A 20,391-nucleotide genomic window follows, 5' to 3' on the forward strand; every position below is an offset into this window, starting at 1 on the left:
GACCTTTTTCAGCTGTGGGCCGGTCCACTGTCCCTCAGTGAGCTGGACTATATTTTGAAGGAAAAAAAAAATGAATGAATTCCTATGCCCCACAAATAACCCAGAGATGCATTTTAAATAAAAACACACATTCTACTCATGTAAAAACACCAGGCAGGACCCACAAATAACCCAGAGATGCATTTTAAATAAAATGACACATTCTGCTCATGTAAAAACACACTGATTCCCAGACCGTCCGCAGGCCGGATTGAGAAGGTGATTGGGCCACATCCAGCCCATGGGCCTTAGGTTGCTTACCCCTGTTCTAGGTTGTCCACTATTGAGCTCCCTTACTGGTGGTGTGATGTTGCATCTTTAGTATTATCACAGGCCTAGAGAGGGTTGCTGGCTGCTGGCATTTCCAACCCAGAGTGGCTTGCTAGACTAATGTCTCCTATAAGGAACTGGAAGACTTGGATTCAAGATCTCTGTCCCTAACACAATACAACAAAGGAGGGGAACCTGTTGTTCTCTGAGTTGCTAGGTTTATAAAAGGGTGTGACTGGGTAAACAAAATACTGAGGAACTTTAATAGAGGTTTAGGGCCAGATTTTTAAAGATAATGCAGAAGGCTCTTGTTTTGAAAAATGATTTTTTTCACCATTTCTTTCCAGTCTATTTAAGGTTGTATAACTGCATTGCAAAACCACTCCCATGTCAACACCTCTGTACAAATGCTGTAGTCTTTAATTGGCTGTCAAAATTGGGATGTTCTGGAAATTGAGAGCATGCTGAGAGAAACAGAGTCTTTAATAACTCTAGTTATGTGTTCCTCAAGTTTGGTCAGCTCTACTTTTGTACTCTTTCAACCCCAATCTTTCATTTGAAATTTTTATTAGTAAGACTGATGCTAATCTCTATTTGTCATTTATAAACATATTTCTGTATGCACGCGCACACACACAATTAGGTAAGTAGAATGTATTTGTAAGGATGAGTTATATAGGTAGGAAAAGGGTAGATCATAATTCTATGGGAATAATGCAAACATTTTAGAAAACACATTGGCATTGGAAATAATGCAGTTGTAGTGCATCTTAAATGTCTAACTTACCAATTCCATTTTAGAAGAGAACAAATATTATATCAATGAGGACTCATGAAATACTGTGTTTTGAAATAGATTTCATTAATGTTCCCCACTGATAATTTATTCCTCCCTTTATGCTTCTACTCTCATACTTATAATGGATGGGGTATTTGCATATAAATAGATTTCAGTATTTGCTGAAGCAAAGACCTAATATGTTTCTTTTTTTCCATGGACATTGTTAAATAAGTGGAGATATTGCCATGATCAGCAGTTATGAATTGTAACAATTTTCTTGGTCAAAATTCTTTAGAGTGCATCAACAGTCTTTGACATTTTTGAGTGGTGTAAAGGGTTTAGATCTCAATTAAAATAATAGAACCATGAAAACATCTCTTTCAGTTCCTGTAGAGATGCTTTTGATATCACTCTTGGTTAAAAAAAATCACTAAAACTTAATATAAGCTATTGAAAATGCTGATTGTGACCCTCAGGGATTCTGTTCTTAATTAGTTTTTGTTCTTTTCCCTCCTGTGCTGCATGCCTTCTAAAAAGCATGCTAAGATTTTCAGAATATAAATGTCAATAATACTGTGAACATATATTTAATTAAATAAAATTTTGTAGTGTGAGAGCTGAGCTCCAGTCAGGGCTTCTGACTCCATTGTTTCACAGACCACTGTGCCCCCTGGAAGAAAGACTGTACAGAGATGAGTAACTTTTTGTAGAAGTGTGGGATAAGGCACGTAAAAGGCAAAGGACCCCTGGATGGTTAAGTTCAGTCAAAGGCAACTATGAGGTTGCGACGCTCATCTCACTTTCAGGCCGAGGGAGCTGGCATTTGTCCACAGACAGCTTTCCAGGTCGTGTGACCAGCATGACTAAACCGCTTCTGGTGCAATGGGACATCATGATGGAAACCAGAGCTCATGGAAACACCATTTACCTTCCCGCCGCAGCAGTACCTATTTGTCTACTTGCACTGGCGTGCTTTTGAACTGCTAGGTTGGCAGGAGCAGGGACCGAGCAATGGGAGCTCATCCCGTTGTGTGGATTCGAACTGTTGACCTTCTGATTGGCAAGCCCAAGAGGCTCAGTGGTTTAGACCACAGCGCCACCTGTGTCCCTATGTGTGGGGTATAATGTGGATGACAGCAGCTTGAGAAGGCAATTGGGAGAAATCAGGGGCCCCTTTTTGCTGAACTGGGAAGTGTTCTGCATGTTCTGCCTAGTGGAACAGATCTTCAGTTCCCTTTAATATGTTGGCAGGCTCATTTTTTCCCTTAGCATCCCCATCAAATCAAGCTGCAGAGGGGAAATGTTCCTTTGCAGGTGTGGTTTGAATCCATCCTGAGCCTGCAGTGGAACTTGTCCTAAATTCAAGCTGGGCTGCAAAGGAAAAGTTCCTTTGTAGGCATGGGTTAAATAAAAACTGTGCAAAGGAACTCAGTAGTGACTTTAAGCCCCATTTCCAGGAAGAATCAACTGCCCTTTGCAATTTCCAATCCCAGTAAAGCATGAAGTCATTGCCAATCAGCTGATTAAGAGTTACTTCAAGCCCCACTTTGAGCACGGATCACCCACAACTCTGGAGTGTGGCTTGTATTTGGTGCCAATTTTAAAATGTGGTGAAGCCAAGCTCAGCCTGCACAGGAAGAACTGCAAATGCAGTTTAAGGTTCCCAGTTGTTTCTTGACAACTCTGTCATTATCTGCCTTATATCTGATGTTGTATATAAGACATCAGGTGTGGGGCAGGCAGGCATGGCTTGAGGAAACCGTTTCCTTGGTCAGATTGGGACCCCTGTCAGGCCTGATTAACCCACACTGGAGGCTCCTCTTGAAAATGCTTTGAGCATCTTTCTTTTCAACTGCCATCAACATTCTGCAAGTCTAGAACCCCCCAAAAAATTGCCAGGCAATTTTGAGTGTGGTTTTATTTAAATGTGTTCTCCCTTCCACTTTCAAACTTCTGTGTACCTAGAAAGTCCCCTGAATATCTAAAATCCTTTCATTTATAGCCAAACTAACCCATGCAGGCAAATATGAACAAGCACATGCCTGGTTTGGCCCTTAACGACTTAGGTTTCAGTATTAGAGGAAATAATTTAGAACTGGTGGATTTATAACGAGATCATAGTATTATAACAATAATTCAACTCAGAGTAGACCCTAAACCATTTAAGTTCAGTATTGGAGGAAATAATTTAGAACTGATGAATTTATAATGAGAACATAGTATTATAACAATAATCCAACTCAGAGCAGACCCTAGTAATGGACTTGGGTTCATTATTTTCAGTGGGGTTGCTCTGAGTAGGACTTAGCTGAATACCACACATAGAACATCGCAATCTTGCACAATGTTATTTTGGAAGTTTTTCCTATTAATTTTCGTGAGATTTCATAGCAATAAATACATGCAGATCAGGCTTTTTGCTTGATTTCAGTGTGCTTACCCTTCAGCATTCCTGTCGGAGGCTCTTAGAGTGCTTTTAAAACTAGGTGCTTTAAAAAGGCTGTGAGTAGTAGTAGTAGGGGATGTTATCCTCTTGGGAATTGCTCCATTTTTGCATAATAAGCATATGTTTCAATCTTGCACCGCTGGGGGGAACCAAAACAACAGAGAACTTTCTTAGTGATATACTGGGCTCATTATCTTTCTGCTAATAATAGATGATGATAGAGCAGATAAATAAATTGGCATACTTTCAAAATATAAGTGGTAAATCATTTTCTATCTGGGAGAAGAATGATTATACCTAACTGGTGTGTATGCTTCCTTCCCTCTAACCAGCAGAGGTCACTCAGTGTAAAGTGAATGATTAGCTTCCAGGTTCTAAGGGAAGCTGTAAATATTGCTAGCCTACGGAAGCCATGTGAAGAAAACTCTTTGAAGGTATATGGTAAAAACAATTAAACAAATCTTATGGCATCTTAGAGCTAGCAAATCTTATTATTACATAAGCTTTTATGGCGTATGGGCCATCTGATGCATAAAGCATAATCCTCAGTTGCAGATTTATGCACATGGTTGCAAGGAAGGTACATGTGGAATTGGATGCATTGGGTCTTGGTCAGAAAGGAATTCAATACAAGAAGTTCAGATAATAACAATTCAGTTAGAGCTGGAATGTATGCAAAATAACGGAAGTCTTTATTCATTTCACAATTGGGGAATTAAACAGTGCTTGAATCCAAAGAGACTTTAGTTGCAACAGAAAGCAACGAGCCCCCATCTGTAATTTCCCCTTCCAGTTGTGTCTCTCCTCCTCCACCGCATGATATTCACGAGGGTTCGCCTTATACGTATTTGGTAAGTGTATGGTGGGAGCAGGGAAGTTCTGTGTAAGTGAAATTCTGCTCATGGTTCTTTCAACAAAAACCATTACAATGAGAAATCAGGATTGTATATGGTTTCTGAATTGTCTGGGTTTTCTCTTCTTATGTCAATAGTAGAAATTATAGGAGAATGAAGTTTTAAGACAGAACAGGGAGTTTATCGAATATATTAGCACCAAACATTTTTATGAGTTGGCTCAATCCAGAAAAAGTAACAGCCCAAGCCAATGCATCTTTAATCAGAAGGAAGTTCTGTTTTGTGCTACTGGTCTTAGCCCCTTGTAAAAGCAATGAAGAGTTTTGTAGTACCTTAAAAGATAAGCACATTTATTATGTTAGATCCTCTCTCGTAAGTGTGTTTAGAATTGCTGCCTTAGTTGTACTTCAAACTTTTTGAACCAATGACAGAAGTTAGTCATTGTTAATTCAAGTACTGTTAATTTTAGTGGCATTTTTGCATGAATATTTTTCTCTAATGTTCTAGATCAGCCAGGAAAGAAATGAACTAGAGTATATTCTCACAGAATTAGGAGACAGTGAGCAAATATGGATTTATCATTATGCTAAATTCATTGCTCATTAGCAGCCTATCTTCTCATTAATAGCAAGCATTCTACAGAAATTTCAGAATGCACAAAAAGTATATATTTCATTAAAAAGAGGTGTGATCCCAAAGGCTTATATCGCCTAATAGACTTTTATAAAAATAACAAACCTTTGTCAACACAAGAAATACAGGACAATCTAGAAGACACCCAAATGCCCTGGTTAGCACAACACCAATTACATGCCCTCTTAAACAACCCAGCAGTAAAATCAGCAGCAACTAGGCCCCTGACAACCTTCGAAAACCTCCTCCTAATGACAAAGGGACACAGCAGAGGGATGGTATCCGCAGTATACAAAATACTACTCCAAAACCCCATGGACTCCCTAGACACAATAAAAAAAATGGGAGGATGACATAGGATATGAGATCAACCCCACCCAATAGACCAGAATGTGGTCTAAACACCCCTTTAAATCCTTATCAATGAAAAGAAAATAACTCACTCTGAAACTCACCTACAGGTGGTACCTAACGCCAAGAAAATTAGCGCTAAAACACCCAGGAACCTTACCAAAATGCTGGAGAGGGTGCACCTCCACGCAGAGCGAAAAGGCGGCTCGTGGGGCTGCTATGCGCGATCGGCGGGGAGCCGCTGATTGCGCTCGGCAGCCCCATGAGCTGCCTTTTCGCTCTGCAGCTTAAAAGGGGGCTGCGGAAGCTGCGGTGGCCTGCTGATGGAGTGCGCCTGCGCGACATTTTGCGCAGGCACACTCCATCATGACGTCACAATGTGACGTCACAATGCCCCCCCCCCATGGGTGTCTCCTTTCACCGCCCCGGGTGGAACAGAAAACTGGAGGTTTTCAAGTTCAGAATTGCCCATGAATTTCCATGTAAAACTGCCCTTGCTATTGTGCAAAGTGTACTAAGCTATCTCTCAGATTCTGTGTTGAGTTTTTAAGGCAGTACTGAAGTAACATTCTGGTAAAAGAAAAAAAATATGACTGTAAATATTTTTGAGAAACAATGATTACAAAACACTTTTTATCATTTCTAAAAACAGTACTGCCCTATGTATAGCATTATTGAAAGTTATCCGAAAATATGAGTGTAGAACTGGAGCAATCCTTTACTTTTTAACACCACTAGATGTCCATATTTAATAAGGTTTGCATTTTGAGTGCATTATTAAGGAAAGGCATGTTCAGCTTTATGCTAAGTAATCCTGATTTCAGGTGCAGGAGCAATCATACGTTGGTACATAAGAGTATTAATAGGGTGCAATGGGCCTGAGATGGTGAATCGTAAGGAGTCTGATAAGAATTATCCAGATAGTCAAGGTCCAATAAAACACTTTTTTATCTCAGAAGAAATAATTAAGAGAGTTTGCATTTGAGATATTATTTCCTACTTTACTGTAAACTCATTGCCACAGTCCGGAGTTCCGTGTATTTTGCGGCTTCCCATTCTCAATGAAGAGATGTACTTGCTTCTTACATGGACCATTCCCACTTCTTCAACAAATGAAGAGTGGGTGATGAAATCAGGGAGGGATTTCTCTCTTATTTCAAAGTTGGCAAGCAGTAAATCCTTCTGTTTAGTTCTAATTTGTACCTCTGGTTCGCTGCTAGACTGAATTGTGTAACTCTCAACCACGACCTCCTACAGCTTGGAGTCTCCATTACTTGTGATTCACTCCAGGCCATCACAGAATATTTTCCTCTTCTCACAGCAGGCATTCACTACCATGCACCTCTCTTTTAGTTTTCTCTGTTTTCCAAATTGGAGACAGGATACAGAAGAAACAGGAGTGCAAAGAAATATGTATACTGTACATATCTCTAGATTACACTGGTACATGTTTTATCCCAGATGGCTCAAAGTAGCATGTATCTATCTGTCTATCTATCTATCTATCTATCTATCTATCTATCTATCTACCTATCTTCACATTGTGTATAAAATATTATGAAAGCAAGGAAGTGGAACAGTTTTGTGTATTTTTTAGAGGTTGCCTGACTACTATTTAACTATTTGACAGCCAGAATTATAGTTTATGAATTCTGGCTGTCAAATGTGCACAGTCTACATTACTTCCATTTAGTTGTTGGTGGACCACTTCATTCATTCTGATATCAAGATGTGTGCCATCACATATAGAAATTTAAATATGCAAGCATGGGAATTAGGATTTTGTTTTAAACAAGATCTAGAAATGTCAAGATTTTAAACCTGTAGCTTGCATAATGAAATATTGGAGATTATATAGCTTTTGGGACACACATTGTCCTTTCCAACCTATTACACATGAATATTAGGGTGCAAATAGGTACACGCTGTTGCAGTGCTGGACCCACTGTAGAAGCACTCTCTGCATTTGTGATGCTTGTATGCTGCTCCTACATAAATTGGGCTCATTCTGTATGAAGAAGTTGGTTTGCACACAACTGAATGGCTGCCTCTCATTTTAATCATGCCACTGACTTCCTCATTCCCAAAGCAAAATTGTGCAGAGCACTGCTTGGCTGGTCCCTGTATCAATCAGAAAGTCTCTTCTCCTGTCCCTTCATGAGAGCACATTTCAAAGTGGTTTATAAAAAGGAGAGACTACTTCAGCAGATAAAGCACCAAACAAAATTTTAATCAGCATGTTCTTTGAAAATAAAGCATAAAACAAAGTGGTGAGCTTGTCTAAAATCTGTGGGAATGGTTGAGCAACCAGGAAGAGGCAACCAGAACTCACTCTATATAGTTGTATATGTTGCTGCAGGAGTAAAGGCAGGGGAGACAAAGTTGGACCTGCAGTGCCTCCCACCACCACTCGCCCCCTCCCAGGCATAGAAGCCAACTCCTAGGGGCTGAGGTCCCTTTGGCCCCTCCAATAAAATATTGGAGGGGCTGCTCCCCCAAATTAATGGGCATTGCCATTCAAATGATGTGCGTGCACCATTTGTGATCAATTATGCTGGGTGAGGCTTACTTGTCCCCCTTCTCCCAGTATTTTATTCAAGTTGGCACCCCTGCTCCCAGGTACACCTGTAGTCAACCTTATATACATACATAGTGTCAGTAAGAGCTAGGTAGTATAGAGATAAGAAACCTTTGCATGGCAGCATAGCATTATAATGTCAGATACAGGTTTAGATTTATGTTAATGTTTGCCATTAGAAAAGTCTGTTTTAGTTGACTGTAACTTCTGACAAATTAATTGCATGGGCTGCTATTTTCCATGCCTGGGGTTTGCCTCAGGCTGTTTTTTTTTTTTTTAAAGCATCCACAACTGAAAGCATCCTCTAGTGTTTAAACATTTGGAGTAGCCTACGTTAAAAATGTGATGTAATATTTTCTAGTCTGTTCTTTGGGCCAACCAGGATGGCCTGGGGGGGGGGATAAATCCATGAAGTTATTCTCTACAAAAAAACCAAAACATTTTGCACATGATCAGGTTGATGTTCCATTATAAGCCTGTATATCCAAAGGAGGGTACAGTGAATTTGCCCTTAGCACGTTTTCTCATATGCCAAGGGTCCAGTATAACATAGGTGCAGAAATAGGAATCTCAGAAATTACCAGTATGCTCTTATTGCTTTCTTGTTTAATGAGAAATCTACTGAGACAAACTCAGCTAATCAGGAGTGAGAACTGATGAAAAAGAAGCTAGACCAAGAAAGAGTGGAGTGTTGGAGATACTAGTTGAAACAAAGGCCTCTCTTCAAGAACCTCAGATGTGATGTAGCTGTGTGATGTTCACCCATCTTTGTCAACCTCCATCTCTGCTGCTGCCATTTGGCCCAGCAGTGGCAAGTTGAGTTGTCGAAAGACTGAGTCTTCAAGAGCTGCCTCACCACTTGGTGGTGGTGATGGATGGTGTGGTGTAGGGATAGCACACAGACAGATCATAAAAGGCCACTAGAGAGCCAGCTTGGGGGCATTGACCAGAAAGGTGAAGCATCTCCCTGGCTGGTTAGAGGGGAGAAGGAAGGAGACCAAGGAGAGGTGTTGCAATAGCCGTCTCCCTCTGGGACTGGAGTGGTTCCAACATAGGCAGAATCCTGAATAATGAACTTATGCCTTGTTTGCTCACAAAGAAGCTGAAGGTCCAAGAGAGGAAAAGAGGAGCCACATCCTCTCTTTTGGTCTGTATCCAAGAGAGGGGATGGCAGCCAGGTGCCTTCCCTCCAACCCAACCCTCCAACTAGGGGAAACCTGGAAAGGTAGTTATAGTTAGGTTACTATAGACGTTCTATTAATAAAAAAGTTCAATATTTCAAACTCTTTGAGTTCAGCTGAGTTCTGGGAAGTTGCAACAATTGTGTGCAGTGTCCCATTTATGACTGTGAGGTGGAAAGATGATTCTCTTAAAACAAATTCAGGACTCTTGTGTAGCTGATGGAAGCATTACTTGCACTGTGAGAAAGGCAGGATATAAATGAAACAAAGAAAGTAAACAAAACAGCACGAATTATTATTTATTAGCTTGACCAGACCTGCCACAATATATGTGCATTGCCTGTTTCCGGGTCCTGTTGTCACTGCTGCACTGAAACAAAGCCCACACAATCCATGTGTGCAGCTCTATTGCTCCTAGGGAAAGCAGTTGCCAAAGGTGTCTGCTATCTGGAAGTCATGGTTTCACGTACAATGAATTTTTTAAAAGCCCCCAAACACGTAATTCCTCCCTTCTACTTAGTCCACAAATCTTTCCTGCCCTCTCAGTTTTCTTGAGAATCCTAGATTAAGCACTGAAATCTTTCACCACTTTTGATTTATCATAATCATAGCTATCTGCGTCAAAAATGTGTCCTGGTGTCTAGTGGTAGAGGAATATTTGTAGCTCTGCCCATTTCAGTTGTGCATTCTAGAAGCCTAAAAGAAAATTTGCATCCAATATTGTGTGGCAGGTTTCTGGTGTCTGACACTAAGTGACTGTGAATCAAAATAATGAATGGTTGCTCAGGATGTCTTCAGTATGACTGACAAACTTCAGTAGCAAATTAGAATCTTAGTAGCCATTTTAGTTCCTCAGAGCAGCAGGGGGGGGGGAATCAAGAAAAATTGTACTTTTTATTAGCTGAACTGATCTGTACAAGCCACTGGACTCATGCAAATCCCTTATCCATGTAAGCTGCCCATGCATGTCCAGTCATGTTTTGAGTGTGCTTACTTAATGTCCTGGACTGTTTTATATTAGCATGCTAGCCACATTCATGTAAGCCATAGATCACTGGCATGCGAAACTAATGTGTGAATGGGCTAACATGTATGGTAAGTACCCTTAAATATCACAGGGCATAAGTGGAAAATATACACAAGGGTTCCATCCTGTAGAAATCAGGTTATTCAAAATAACTGATGATACCGCTTTTTAAAAAAGAACTAAATATACTTTTTTCAGTTAAACCAAGCTCTTTAGTTGTTCACGCTTCAGAATTATATTTAGGTTTGAGTACCTTAATTTTCTTTTAACACAGGGAAAGGGATTTGCATACATTCAGAGGGAGAGAGTGAAGTGGGAATGGTGCAGCAGACATTAAAATTTTGTCCTTCATCTTTAATGTAGCATCATCGTTTCCTCCACCCCCACTATCATTCATATTTAGTGTAAGGGCTACCTGGAGATTACCTGCAGAATATCACTTCCACAAGGCCAGCACTGCTCTCTACATAAAATGTCTCCAAGCGTTCTTTTATGGAGTTAACCTAGAGTGACTTAGAGCCAAACATGATTTCAGAGCAGCTCTGCGGCAAGCGCTTCTTTCTTGAAAACTCAGCATGTTAGATCTTACCTTCCTTTCACAGATTGTCGTGAATACTCCACCGAGTCCTATTAACCTAAATGTTTTACTTATCCAGCATTTATGGAGTAGTGTTCTAGAAAGCAAGCTTTTAACTCCACTTTGTTGATTTTGCCTCCCAAATTAATGACACAAATAGTCTCACAATGTTCTTCATCCTTTTGGAGAGTTGTTTTTTTATTGCCTTGGAAGTCTTTTGGAATGTATGAGGTTAATATTTACATATAAGGTTAATATTTCACTGATATTTATGAATAGCCCTTCTTTGCTAATGATAAACTATAGAAAATGTTTTAACCAGTGGTGCTTATCAGCATCTACTAAGGATATTTGCTATTTGGAAGTGACAGCTAAATAAACATTTGGGGCACAATATAGAGTGAACTGCTGTCATGGTGACAGCAGTCACGAAATTAGAAGACGCCTGCTTCTTGGGAGAAAAGCAATGACAAACCTAGACAGCATCTTAAAAAGCAGAGACATCACCTTGCCGACAAAGGTCCGTATAGTTAAAGCTATGGTTTCCCAGTAGTAATGTACGGAAGTGAGAGCTGGACCATCAAGAAGGCTGATCGCCGAAGAATTGATGCTTTTGAATTATGGTGCTGGAGGAGACTCTTGAGAGTCCCATGGACTGCAAGAAGATCAAACCTATCCATTCTCAAAGAAATCAGCCCTGAGTGCTCACTAGAAGGACAGATCCTGAAGTTGAGGCTCCAGTACTTTGGCCACCTCATGAGAAGAGAAGACTCCCTGGAAAAGACCCTGATGTTGGGAAAGATGGAGGGCACAAGGAGAAGGGGACGACAGAGGATGAGATGGCTGGACAGTGTTCTTGAAGCTACTAACATGAGTTTGGCCAAACTGCGGGAGGCAGTGAAGGATAGGCGTGCCTGGCGTGCTCTGGTCCATGGGGTCACGAAGAGTCGGACACGACTGAACGACTGAACAACAACAACAACAAATAGAGTGAACTTCTGTTACACAAACCCCACAGAACGTTCTGCGCATGAGTTTTCCATAGACTCTAGTTAGCTACAATGAAAAAAAAATGTTGGTCTGGTGGGACTGATTCAGCAGAATTGTTCTTATGTTCTTATGAATGGGCCTTCACAAAGCCATGGCATTAGTTGCATTAGTCCCATTATTTTTAGTGTGGATCGAACTTTGAGCAAATATTTCCATGGGTTTGGAAAATACACAGGCAGTAAATACTGAAAACCTACTGGAATTCCTTCTACTTAACTTCCATAATATTCAGCATTTGAGCTCTACATGCTGGAAAAAAAGAACTGTTCCATATTCAGCTTACATTTTAAACTGCCTGAAGCAAAAACAAAACTGAGGAAAGTAAATGTACTCTTGGCAGGCCAACAGCCAATTTCGTCCTACAGCTTTTTCTCCTTGTTTTTTTCAAGAAATTGTGTGTGTGTGTGTGTGTGAGAGAGAGAGAGAGAGAGAGGTGGTGGTGGTGGTGTGTGTGTGTGTGTGTGAGAGAGAGAGAGAGAGAGAGAGAGAGAGATACAGAGATACAGTACATAGTTTTAAAATAGCTTGAGTATTCTGGTTTCATTTATTTTTGTGGGTGAATGCATGCACCTGTCTTTCTTTCCTTATCCATGAAGAGTTCAAAGCATCCAGCAGTAGCAGCATACACAGAAGGGGATGTGCATATGACATGAGAGATGATCTCATCCAACTGCAGCAAAAACAAAGAAGTGTATTGTGGCATGACTCCGCCTTTTAAAATGGTGCAAGCCTCTGCTGCACCTGATGAAGTAGACCTTCCTCAGATTGGTGCCCACCAGATATTGTTGGACTCCTAAGTCCTACCAGCTCCAGCCCATATAACTAATGCTCTTGGGAGTGGTTAGCCAACAACTTTTTGAGGGCACTGGGTTGGGGAAGACTAGAGGAGACTGTTCACAAAAGCTTGTGTCATAATAAATTGGTTGCAAACCTCTTAATTATCTCTTTACCTCATGTAAGTTCAGAATGGCAGATGTGTAAATCAGAATTTTCTCAGGAAAATAACTGGAAGAAGCAATCGGGAAAAGCTATGCCCATATTTCTCTTTATTTTGCAGGGGGGAAGTCTAAATATAAACGTGTGTCTCATTCAGAGCCAATGAGAAGCACATATATTTTGTATTCAGGTTCTGGCATGCTGCATAGGAACTGGTCTTCTGTCTTGAGCTGAACACTTGAAATGTGGAGATACAGCCATTTACTGTAATGATGTTAGAATTGTACCTGGTAACAGGTGCAATTGTTGGACACAGCTTTTAATTTAAGTTGCATTTATATAATGTCACAAATCACTTCATGAAAAGGCTTGTGTATTTTTGTTACACCTTTTTGCATGTTTCTCATGTTGAAGCCTTTATGCACACATGTGTACATCATTTTCCAAGCCCTATGGCTAGTTGGCTTGTGTATGACCCTAATCTGAAAGGTCATTTATATCAAAATGAGTTGAAGGCAGAGTGCAAGAGGATAATTGCAACACAGACACACTACAAACACCCTTCTTGACTGCCTCATTGCTCCCTTGTTACTTCAGAGTAGAATACCATGTGACTACATTACTCAAGAGCCACTTGACACTTGCTGTGGAATAAATAAGGTCACTTTAACATCACCTTGTAAACGTCCATTATTGTTAACTGGTTCTTATATATTACAATAATAGCTTCATGTGTGTGGCGCATGCACAACCCTCACCACACACACACACCCCAGGCCAATGACACTTGTGCACATTAAAATTAGCTAATTTTATGGAGCACAATCTTTTGTTGGCAAGATGCCACTTTTATCCAAGAGTGATTGACATATAAAGGAAAAGCATAGGACCCAGTGAGATGACTTTAACTACAAGGGGAGATTGCTCTCATCCACTTTCATGCAGTTTCATTTCTCCTCAGTACACCAGTCATAGAGTCACCTCAGCCATCATTATGTGGTAGTAATAATATAATAATAATAATAATAATAATAATAATAATATAATAATAATAATAATAATAATAATAATATAATAATAATAATAATAATAATAATAATTTATTTGTACCCCACCCATCTGGCTGGGTCTCCCCGGCCACTCTGGGCGGCTTCCAACAAATATTTCTTCCTTTCCTTCTATCTTCAGCTTCCTCCCCCATTGCTCCTCTCTCTGCCTCCTTAAAATGAACCAGATTAACCATGCATGCATAGTACACCAGAACCCCCAAGATCCATCTCACTGTATGATCTACCCCTCCGGCCTTAACAGTGAATGGCTGCTGATATGGCAAAGCCCTGTGATGTCCTGGTGTCAGGATTCTTCTGGACCTGATGACCTAGCAACTCTCTTGCAGCTGATGAGGTCAGCCCTTGACTATGGAATCTCACACTACAATAAATTATCGCTCAGGTGCCAAAAGTATCTTTATTTTTCTCGGCTCCTTAAAAAAAGAAAATCAAATCCAAACGGAAACAGCTTGTTATTAGTTGTTATTGGCCTTTATTGGCTAGAGCGAAACACCTAACTGCTTAGAACAGCACCTTTTGTTTCATAAGTTACAGATTCGTGCTATGCCCTTTACACCTTCAATTCCGGACTCAGTTTTAAACACCCACTTTTATAAGCTCATAACAGGAGCCTGCAGTAAAGTGGGTAGCAACTGACGCACAGGACCCACAAATGTGCCTTCTACTGCAAAGAAAACGTGTGTTTGATTTTTAAAGCTCCATTTTGTGGATGCAATCATTTTCCAGCCTTCCTTGACCTGTACTGAAAATGTTCCCACCGAGGGCCAGCAGCATAGATTTTCACTTTAAATTACCCATTGCTCTTGTTCTGTGCTGCCTTTGCCCTGTAGCATTGGTTGACATTTCATAGAGAGTGAACCCGCATAGGGCCAGAAAGTATATAATTATAAGAATCACCTTCTCTTGATTTTCCCATTACGTAGCAATCACAACAGAGGCAGCTTTTCGTAGGTGCTTGCTGTGGAATGAAAAAGTTTTATTCTTTGTTGACCTGTGATTAAAATGTGGCATTTTGGTAAATAAATAGCAGATAGCTTTTGCATAATTCAGTTCTCAACTGGTGCTAAAAGAGCTGGTAATGCAAGTCTTTGACCTGTATCACATAAGCAGCAGCATAGGTATAATGGAAACTATGTCCTAGGATGGTGTTACAAAATGAATGTTTCCAGTGTTAAATGTACAGAAGCAGATTTTCTTAAGGAATGTAACAAGATGATGGCATCAGATTGCCCTGTATGTGAATGTTTGTTTTATCCTACACAATCTAAATGATTTATATTATAAAAATATTAAAGCACAAGGCAGGGTTAGCTTAGGCTTTCTTGTCTTCCTCACCTGTCCCTTTTAATTTAAACTCCATGTCACATTTTAACCCATCTTGGTTTGGGTATAGGGTGCCCAATAATTGTGATATTTTGTGTTTGTCCTGGCTGTGGGCTAAACTCAAACAGGAAGTTTTGTGCAAGGAATCTCCATGATGTACTTTAGCTAGGAAATGGACCGTGTTGCAGCTGGAGCCTGAAATGAGACGGCTTAAGGAGGAAGTAGGGTGACAGCTCACCCACAAAGAATTCTACCTATTATATTCTGCAAGCGTTTCCTGGCTTTGTAATGGGTTCAAAATTGGGATTCCCAAGAAGGAAAACTTCCTGGCAGTTGCACATGATGAATACTCTTGTTGCCGAGACAAAGTCTCAGCATGAACTGGAAGACTTAGAGGGAACTGAGAAGTAGTCTCTGTGGACCAGGGATGGAGAAATTTCCCCCTCCAGGTGTTGTTGGTATCCAACTCCCATCAGCCCCAACTAGCAAAGCCAGAGATGATGGGAATTGCAGTTAAGCTGGATCTGGAGTGCCATAGGTCCCCATCCCTGATGTAGACACAGTCACTTCAGAGCCTTATAACCCTTTCTTGTTCAGACAACACTCTGCTCTGCTTCTCCAGCTGCTTACCACAAAGGACAAAACAGCATGTGGATCTATGGGATCATGGTTATAGCTGCAGCAGGTCCTGATATCCCTTCTATGAATGAAGGAACCATCCAAAGCCACCAACAAATAGAGGGCAAAGTGTAGAAGGATGGGGAATATTTCTGTTCAGTCTTAGCTTGGCACAATAGCCAGGACTGAAACGAGACACTTTTCTGATTTTGTATATAAACCTAAAGTGGAGATACTTGAGGAATTTGGTCTTTATGGATTCTGATGCAAATTAACCCCATCTGTATCTCTTGGATTAATGTGCAGATTGGAACATGATGTTTGAGTTTTCAGACCAAAAAAGTGTAAAATGCATCTTTGGAGATAAAATACACTTCAATATGTGTGCCTTTGAGTGAAGCATTTGTGTGGTTTTTTTTTTTTTAATGAGATCAGTATGGAAATGGAACAGATTTATGAGTGAATTCATATGAAAGTCGTATGAACCAGAGAGCGACTGATTTGTCTTATCCTTCACATAAAGTACTTTGCTGAGATTTTGTTGCCTTACCCCACCCCAGTGTGGAGTTTTGAGGCTAAACTACTATGAGTTCCCTGTAGGAAAGGTGGAATATACATTTAATAAGTACAAGTTGGTGAGGCACAATTTCCTGAAGTCATGGCACGTTTTTGTCATTGTTAAGTGTTGACACATTATGCACTTTGCTGCATTATTTGTGCCCCATCATATAGTTTTGAAAAATGGAAAAGCTACTTGCTCAGAAAAGTACTTTTTCTTCTTTTTGTGCAAGAGATTTTTACAAACACCTGCCACATAAAAGAGCAATTTATTCTTATCCCACAAGTACTACTTGACCTGCATAGAGGTTTTTTTCTAGCAGTGCCTAAGAATTTCCTGAAGGCACGTGATGTTGTTGCGTTGTTAAACCCAAACATGTCTCAGATTGGCCATGCCCTGGGTAGGAGAGTCCTGGGATCCACTGTGTAATTTGTTTGGAGCTTTCCCAGAGGAAGTGTCAGCTATAAGTGTAAAAAGCAAATAAATACATTATCATTCTGCAAACAAATAATCTGGGACACTAGTAATATTTTCATTCACCAAACATAGGATATATTATGTTAATAACATGATAGACTGTGGTAATGATGTGATTTATTTTATTTTATTGGTACATTTTTATGGAACTCTGAGATTCTGATGGTAATCTCTCACTTTTCTGTCATGACCTGTGGTTTTGACAGTAAAGCTGCCTTCAACGCAAATGCAAACAAGCTTCTACAAAAAAAAAATCATAAAAATTAATTCATCTCATTCTCTTTCCCTCAATTCTCATTGTAGGACCAGGGGCATACAGCCCAGAAACATCCAGCTTAAGGGTGAAATCACCTTCCTATGTTGCGGTATATGTTTCCCAGGTGGAACGTTTTAAAGAAGCAAAAGATGACACTCCTGGACCCGGGACGTACGAGGTATGTTAATTGGGCCTTCGCCAGTGATCTTTTATCAGAAACATGTAGGTACATAACAACCTGCTATGATGCTGTTGTAGTTGAGACATTTAAACAGTGGGAAAGCAAAAGACTGGTGCTTTCAGTTGACAGTAAGACAGGGAAAATACAAACACGACTTTGGTTCCTGGCTGCAGCATATGTGGGGGCAGAATTCGATTTGATGGAACTGCCATAACTGTTTTGTGATTGACATAAATGGGACAGTTCATATGACTTAATCTGGTTTTGTGCAAGTTTTGAACAAGTAATCCATTTTATGGATTTATAGAATTCTCTGCACAAAGAAACTAGCTTGGCAAATTCAGCTTTTGTATGATGTCAGGTTCTTTTCCAGAAGGCACTTACCGTATTTTTCGCTCCGTGGGACGCACTTTTTTCCTCCTAAAAAGCAAGGGGAAATGTCTGTGCGTCCCATGGAGCGAAGGCACTGGACGGCAGCGGAATCCCTCGGCTGCTGCTGCAGTCGTGAGCAGAGGGATGCCTCTGCCGCCGGAGCCAGCGCCTCTCCCAACTGCAGGCTCCTATCCCAGCTCTTGCGGCGGCGGGGAGGGGCAGCGGCAGGGGCAGACGGACAAGTGACTGAAAGGAGCTGCTCCTCCGTCTGTCCCCACTTCTGCCGCTGCCCCACCCCTGACGCAAGAGCTGGGATCGGAGCCTGCGAAAGAGGCTGTAACACCATTGCCACCTCAGGGAGGAGGGTGTTGCACCCGTCAGCTGCGCGGCACCCTCCGTGTCATGAACTGTCTCCTTCGCCCTCCCCCCCATCCTCGGGCACTTTCCAGTTTTACGTTATCCAGGTGGTGTCAGGTGATTATAACAGATGAATAGGGTGTCGTTTTTGTGTTTAGATACAAAAGATGTTTTTCCCCAGTGTTGTCGCCTTACATGATTTTGGTTGGGTGGGGGAACTTAACATTTGCACGTACATTTGCCATTCTATCGACTTCTATAGCTTTATTTGTTCATCAATAAAATCCCTTTTCCTGTATCAGATGTATCTGTGAGTTCTTATGTAAACAAATTGGGGTGGCCAGTGGGTTGGTATACAGAGTTAAAGGGAACAGCAACACATTACTCTGGGAGAGAAAGAGTGGAATGAAGGGATACATTTCAGAGATATATTGTCAAAGTTTATAACCCAAGCGTAACAGGTTTTCCTTGAGGTACAGAGTTTTATTACATTTGTATCCCCTTTTAGGCAAGATTTCACAGCTCACCCTTTACCCTATTGTTGTGTTTATCAGTTGTTAATGAGGCATTAGGAGTTCTGTTGGCGATTGTGAGCAGCTGAGCTTCCTAAATTCTGACTCTAGCACTGATGAGTTCTTGGGGTTCACAGAAGACTAGAAGAGTACTCTAGTCTTAAAGTCTCTTTTCAGTTGTTAATGACAGTGATGATGGTTCTTAATGACTGCTGTTCACTTTACATGGTTGAAATATTATGCTGATATACCGGTTGTTTATTAAATACCAGTTTAGTACAACATTTGATTCAGAATATTTTTTTTCTTGTTTTCCTCCTCTAAAAACTAAGTGCGTCTCATGATCCAGTGCGTCTCATGGAGCAAAAAATATGGTACTTTTCTAGAGTTGAACTGTGATGACTGAAGTGTCATCTTCTGAGCCCTGAAGTTGTATGGTTTTTGCTTTGAGTGTGTTTGGTTTGATGGCTGTTAGCAATTAATTGTTGTATTGGTTATGGCAGGCATGGGGAACCTGTGGTCCTCCAGATATTGTTAGACCACAACTCCCAGCCATCATGGCCAGTGGTCAGGGAAGATGGGACTTGTAGTTCAACAACCTATGTAGGGCCACGGGTTTCCCATTCAAGGTATATAGTAACATTGGGGGGGGGTAGGCCATTTTATGGACTTTGACCAAGAAGCAGGATAGACATCTAAGTAATAAATAATAGTTTTATTTAAAATTAAGGCAGACGTAGCAGTCCTTGCACCAGAGAGGGAACTGTGTAGCCAAATTTATAATGACAACATAGGAAAATGCAGAAAATCTTGAGCTTTGAGGCGGTGAACTGAAATCTCACTGCCCCGTGACTTGACAAACAATTCATACAACCTAAAGCACATGTGCAAATTGCCAGGTGTTGGCTTTTCTACATCACCTGCTGCTTGTCATTTGAATCTGCACACAAAAGCATTAGTCGGCTGCACTTGAAATGGCCTTTTATTGGGGCTTGTCGTACTTAGATTGCTCTTTTATATAAAAATTCTGCCCTTTTCCAGAATCTGCAAATATAAGAATATAATGAAATGTCCCTGAGGGTTCATTTTCCTTTGAGTTCATGAATTTCACCTGCATAATTGAAACACATACATATGAAGCAGGTTGTTCTTGCCCAGTGCTCTCTTTTCTGACTGGCAGCAGCTTTCCTAGTTCTCAGCCAGGGGAAGATCATCCCCAGCCCTGTTGTCTAATATCCTTTAATTGGAGACACATAAAACAAATTGGGGACCTTCTGTATGCAAATCTCATGATGTACCACCTGAGTGGTGTCTCTTTCCTGTTGAGGATCAGTGATCAATTAATAATATAAATAAAGACCACCTCTAACAACTCAGGCAGGGAGGTTGCTAGGCCATGGAGTGGGCAGCACAAGATCCCTGTTCTGTCTCTCTGGCTCAACACCAGGTAGAATCCCTCACACAAATCCCTAAACAGATCTATGAGTGAAAGCAAACTGACCCTTCCTTGGTGCTGCACCACTGCTAGCTTTGGCAGTACGTATACTAAAATTGGAATGATACAGAGATTAGCATGGTTTCTTGGTGCTGCATCAAGAGCCCAGGCAGACTCAGCTAGGTTATGTTTGCCCACAAGTTGTGAAACAGAGATGAAACCTGGGCAAGTGAGCTAAGTGAACCAAACTTAACGCAGTTGAGTCTGCTCGGGTACTTCGTACATCCTAGAAGGGAGGAAGATCTCTAGAGCACAGACATTTTCATAGGGATTATGAAATTTATTATTATTTTTCTATTTCACAACTGTATCATAAGCTCACTTCATATCTAAAGGGCACATTATCAGGACTGTCATCCAAAAAGAGTGTGCAACAAGGCTAAGGAATCCTCTTCTCAGAGCAAGCAAACTCCATTAATCATCTCAAAACACAAAGGACCTTAATGTG

The 20,391-nt window shown here is 40.8% G+C and overlaps 1 protein-coding gene across 1 annotated transcript in view; it reads left to right on the plus strand.

Annotated features, from left to right (window-relative positions):
* The window catches only part of STPG2 (sperm tail PG-rich repeat containing 2), a 197,339-nt gene that overhangs the window by 91,182 nt on the left and 85,766 nt on the right, over nucleotides 1-20,391 (plus strand). Inside the window, 1 exon segment of the mRNA XM_033160622.1 lies at nucleotides 17,074-17,204. Coding sequence (XP_033016513.1) covers nucleotides 17,074-17,204 — 131 coding nt within the window.

The sequence above is a fragment of the Lacerta agilis genome, chromosome 9 (assembly GCF_009819535.1).
Source record: "Lacerta agilis isolate rLacAgi1 chromosome 9, rLacAgi1.pri, whole genome shotgun sequence".
In the NCBI taxonomy this organism is placed as follows: Eukaryota; Metazoa; Chordata; class Lepidosauria; order Squamata; family Lacertidae; genus Lacerta; species Lacerta agilis.